The 4732-nt window shown below is 59.0% G+C and overlaps 1 protein-coding gene across 1 annotated transcript; it reads left to right on the top strand.

Annotated features, from left to right (window-relative positions):
- Positions 1 to 649: 649 nt before the first annotated feature.
- CIRBP (cold inducible RNA binding protein) lies at positions 650 to 1917 on the top strand. The gene is made up of 6 exons (XM_007460390.1): positions 650 to 752; positions 837 to 943; positions 1037 to 1175; positions 1256 to 1337; positions 1454 to 1524; positions 1901 to 1917. The coding sequence occupies exons 1-6, from the start codon at positions 650 to 652 to the stop codon at positions 1915 to 1917; spliced, it is 519 nt and encodes a 172-aa protein (XP_007460452.1).
- The last annotated feature ends 2815 nt before the right edge of the window (positions 1918 to 4732 follow it).

Genomic DNA, 4732 nt, shown 5'->3' with positions numbered 1-4732 from the left:
GCGGAGGCTACCAGCCTGTAAAGGGTCGGTAGAAGCACCGCCCCGCTTTGATATCCCGGCGCAGAGTCCCCGCCCCGCCTGCACAGCGCCCTGCAGTGGACCAAGCACGTTGCCACTCCGCCCGCCCCGCGACGGTCGGGTTAGGAGTTAGCCCCCCGCTGTTTGCAATGGGCAGAAACCAAGGTGCACTCAGCCAGTGACGATGGTGGCCGATGCCTGCCTTCAGGGTGCAGCCCTAAACGTCCCGTTAGGGCGTCCCCTGGCTGGAGTTTTGGGGCTCCACAGCCAGGCAGCACTGAGGAGTACTGCAGAACCGCAGTGTGGTCCCAGCTTTCAAGGACCCCCCCCCCCCCCCCCCTTGGCTCTCCTCGCCGCAGTTCTCGGCCCCCCCCCCCCCCAGTCTGGGGAGCGGAGTTGGCCCAAACACAGAAAAGCGGCCAGGGACCCAAACTGATAAAGGAATTAAGGGTTTGTTTGAATTAAGTCCTGGGTGTGGGCTTGGGATGGTTAAAGGGCAGAAAAATAGTTTCCCAGCGTTTCCCCCCGAAACATACGTTATTTGTATAAAGTAAAGTGGGGGGGGGGGCGTTGAGTCTCAAAGCCCCTGCAGGATCTCTGAGGCTTTTGATGATGCTTGTCACAGGCCGCCATGGCATCAGATGAAGGCAAGCTTTTCGTCGGAGGGCTGAGTTTTGACACCAACGAGCAGTCACTGGAGCAGGTCTTCTCAAAATATGGACAGATCTCAGAAGGTGAGGCTGGTGCCAGACTGGTGGCTGAGTGGGGTTGCTCACGGGGAGGGCTGGGTGCTGACCGCGGACCTCTCCCCTGCACAGTGGTGGTCGTGAAGGACAGGGAGACCCAGCGATCGAGGGGCTTTGGGTTTGTCACCTTCGAGAACATCGACGATGCCAAGGACGCCATGATGGCCATGAACGGGAAGGTGAGAGCCGGCTGCTCTGGGGTTCAGTGGGTCCGGGCTGCAGACCGAGGGCGGGAGGTGCAGAGGCTAACTGTGTCCACTTCTGGTCTCCAGTCTGTGGATGGGCGGCAGATCCGGGTCGACCAGGCTGGCAAATCGTCTGATAACCGATCCCGCGGGTACCGAGGTGGCTCTGTCGGGGGCCGCGGCTTCTTCCGCGGGGGCCGAGGTCGGGGCCGTGGGTTCTCCAGAGGTGAGTGCCACTTGCAGGGACAAGGTGGGGGCACTGCTGCAGAAGCTGACACTCACTTCTCCTTCCCGTCCCGTCTGTAGGAGGAGGGGACCGCGGCTACGGGGGGAGCCGGTTCGAGTCCAGGAGTGGGGGCTATGGAGGCTCCAGAGACTACTACAGCAGGTACGGGCGGTGGTCCTGTGCAGGGGGGCCTGGGAGGCTCTGTGGGGACTCTGGCACGGGGACTGGTGAGAGTCCCCCGAGGTGGCCCCCAGCGCTCACCTGTGTCCTTCCTGCAGCCGGAGTCAGAGTGGCAGCTGCGGTGACCGGAGCTCGGGCGGGTCCTACAGAGACAGCTACGACAGTTACGGTAAGCGGCGCTCCAAGGGCCTGTGGTGGGAGCTCAGTGAGCCTCAGTGCCCTCTGGGCAGTGCTCAGACCCGGTCACTATGTTTGCCCCGTAAGGGACGAGACTGTCCTCTTGGGTCTCGGGGCCAGCAGCCACTTCTGCCACAGAACGTAAAGGCAAAACCAGGCTGACCAAGGAGGAAAGGGAGAGCGAGGGCCCACCGAGCAGAGCAGGCCGCATCCGTGCATGTGGGCCGTGCCCGCCACCCTCGGCCATGGGGGGGGTTGGTCGCTCCCGAGCCCCCAGGGCTGAGCCCCCAGGTTTGGGCCGGGAGTGGAATGCTGCCTCTCGTCGCGTGCTTCAGCGCCTTTACACTGTGCCTGCTTCTTGTTCTCAGCTACACACAACGAGTAAAAATCCTTCCTGCTCGAGATCGTCCTTCCAATGGCCGTATATTTAAAGATTTTGGGAGCTCCGCTGAATCGTTAATGTGTAGTGATCACACCTCCTTGTACCCACTTTTGTAGTCTTATTGGTTCTGATCTTGTCAAACACAGCCTGACTGCTTCTGGCCCCCAGATGGCCTCGTTACTACACTTTGCTTTTTAAGGAAGCGCTGTCCGTTTTTAAGGGTCTTAAAAACGTTTTGAAGAGCACTTCCAGTTTTACTTTTACCTTTTTACCGTGAGCCAAGAGTTCTTTTTTTAGAAAATCACCAGGGGTTGTGAGAGTTTTGTTTTCTGTTTTCGGTTGTGTTGCTTTTTTTCTTTTTCTTTTCAGTGGGGTTGGCCCCATGAATTTGGGTGCCCCGAGTCACTTCTCTTTGAGATTGAACAGACTCTGAATCTGCTCTTTGTCGGAAGCTGAGCAAGTTGTAGCTTTTTTCCAACTTGGTGTCACGTTTCTGAGTGTAGCGTGGTAGAACCGTGCGGGTGGCAGCAGAGCACCCGGGCTGCCCTGGCCCGGCCGCCCACCTGTCGTGTGGGACCCACAGTAGACTTGCAGACATCCCCGAGAGGTTCTTGAAAATGTGTATTTATATTGTCCTTTTTTGCCGGAAGACGTAACGCATATCCCGTCAATGTTGTATCTGAAGTGGTGAAGGAATTCTTGTACGCAGTTTTCTTTGGCTTCACGAAGCCGATTAAAAGACCACCTGAATGAACCTCGCTCTGACCATCTCCCTTTGATTGCACCACACGCGCCCTGCAGGGGCTCGAGGCAGGCAGACCTGAGCAGAGAGGGCAGCTTATAGGACTAGGTCCGCGGTCCCGCCTGAGGCTGCCACAGCTAGAGGAGAAAGGCAGGGTCAGTGACGCTGGCTGGGCCCCTGTGACAGCCAACGACCACCGGCCCCAGTTAGGCGAGCAGGTGGGTGACGGGAGCGGGCTCTTGGACCGCAGGGCAGCCCTGGAGCGCTTCTGGCCGTGGGAGCCAGAAGGCTCGATGGGGCGGGCAGCCTAGCAGGGACGGTGGACACGCGGGCGCCCGACGCTGACCCTGAACCCCTTAGTCTAGAAGCAGGCCAGAGAGCAGACACAGGCAGGGTCCCCGGGTGACCACAGACTGACTGGCTCATTAGCTAGCTCTGCTGTTGCTTTACAAGTTCTGAGCGTTCTCTGCTAGCCTATGGAAGCTGCAGCCCCTCGGAGGACAGAAGTGTTGTGCGCCCAACAGAAACCTCTGAGACGCAAGCTGCTCCCTGGGCTAGCTCATATGTGGAGATAGTCCTGTAATTCGAGGTAACTCCTTTTGCTCGTCCGCATCCCTCCTCTTGTTGAGAGCTCATTTGAAAGTAAAGTCGTGTACCCGGGGAATGTTCCTTTGACTTTTTTGCTTTTCGATTTTTCTTTTTCCTTTTTTAAAAAAAAAAAAATTAAGCTAGAACTAAAGGCAGACCCCGGCCGTTTGCCCTTCCCTGCCTGCAGCCAGGCGAGCGGCCTGGGCAGTTGAGCAGGATTGGAGACCACCAAATGCCCCCGCCTTTTGGAATTTTTTGTTCATCAATTGACTGTCTTTTCCAGACCTCTTTAAGTCGCACTCCTAACTAGCTCTCTCTGATGTCTGTTGCTGCCATGAGTTTTTTCTCAGAGCCCGCGCCGATTTCTAAGCAGCTCCATCCCAAGTGGGTAGCTGGCTCTGCTTAAGAGTACAAAGTGGCCTGGCCCATCTGAAAGGCGCAGGCCCGCCCTGGGCACGCTGGCCCGTGGCGGGGCCTCTTGGGTTGGCCCCGATGACTAGCTTGAGACCCTCCTAGGAGCTGTGGATGGTTTCGGGGGAGTCGGGGAGGGGCGGCTGTGAGCTCAGCCAGGGTGTTAGGGTTAACACTCCTTTGCTTTGGCAGGTTGAATGGAAGCCAGTGCGACCCGGAAGGGTGACCCGAGAGCAACAATGACCTGGGGTCACTGCCCCAGGAGGAACTTCACCTGGGAGCAAGAGCCAGCGGCACAGCTGCCTGCCCTTGCAGCCCGTCACCTGTAAGTGCTTCTCGGCGGGGGAGACATGTGGTCCTGTGGCCCTGGCCCTTGTGGTGGGTTCTCCCCCGGCCTGGCTTTGTGACCCCTGTCAGGGGCAGCGTCTTCATCTCCTGCTGGAGCAGCCCTCGTGTCCCCCTCTCACCTCTTCCGTCTTTCCAGCAGGTGCTTCACTGGCGAGGTTGGGGTGCGGGGCTTCAAGGTGCTCCAGGAGGATGGGCGTGTGGTGCTGGCACGGCGGCCAGTCCTCACTCGAGATGTGACAAGACAAATGTGGAAGGTGCATTTGAATAAAGGGATGGTGTGTACACCCACAAATCTGAGTCTGGTGTAGGGTGCGTCGTGGAGGGCGGACACTGAGCTTCAGCTTGAGGCCTGGCCGGAGGGGCTGTGGCGGGGAGTCCGCTAGAGATAGCCTCCTCTTGGGGCCTTCGTTCTGGCCACGAGCTGGATCCAGACCCAGAAGGCCAGGCGGCAGTTCATTGCCCCCCCGGGGAAGTTCTCTCGGGCAGAGGGAGCCGTGGAGGAGGTGGTCCCTTGGCAGCACGTACCCCAGGGCCAGGCAGAGGCCTTGTCAGAGTAACCCCGGGCACCTTCAGCTTGCCCGCCCCCGGAGCCGGCCTGCCTTCCCAGGCTGTTTGCCTCCAGGCCTGGTCTTGGGGTGCAGAACGTTGGGGCTGAGCCCCGGTTCTAGCTGCCTTGGGCTCTGGGCGGATTACCTCAAGTCTCAGCAGGGTGAGGTCCGGGTCACCGGT

Source organism: Lipotes vexillifer, unplaced genomic scaffold (genome assembly GCF_000442215.2).
Source record: "Lipotes vexillifer unplaced genomic scaffold, Lipotes_vexillifer_v1.1 scaffold225, whole genome shotgun sequence".
NCBI lineage: Eukaryota > Metazoa > Chordata > Mammalia > Artiodactyla > Lipotidae > Lipotes > Lipotes vexillifer.
The sequence above is the reverse complement of the archived record's forward strand: the minus strand, read 5'-3'. Positions and strand labels throughout refer to the sequence as shown.

Coding starts and splice junctions, on each gene's coding strand:
- CIRBP (XM_007460390.1), top strand. CDS start 650: ATGGCATCAGATGAAGGCAAGCTTTTCGTCGGAGGGCTGAGTTTTGAC. Junction 1,176..1,255: donor GGGCCGTGGGTTCTCCAGAG/GTGAGTGCCACT, acceptor TCCCGTCTGTAG/GAGGAGGGGACCGCGGCTAC. Junction 1,338..1,453: donor TCCAGAGACTACTACAGCAG/GTACGGGCGGTG, acceptor TCCTTCCTGCAG/CCGGAGTCAGAGTGGCAGCT.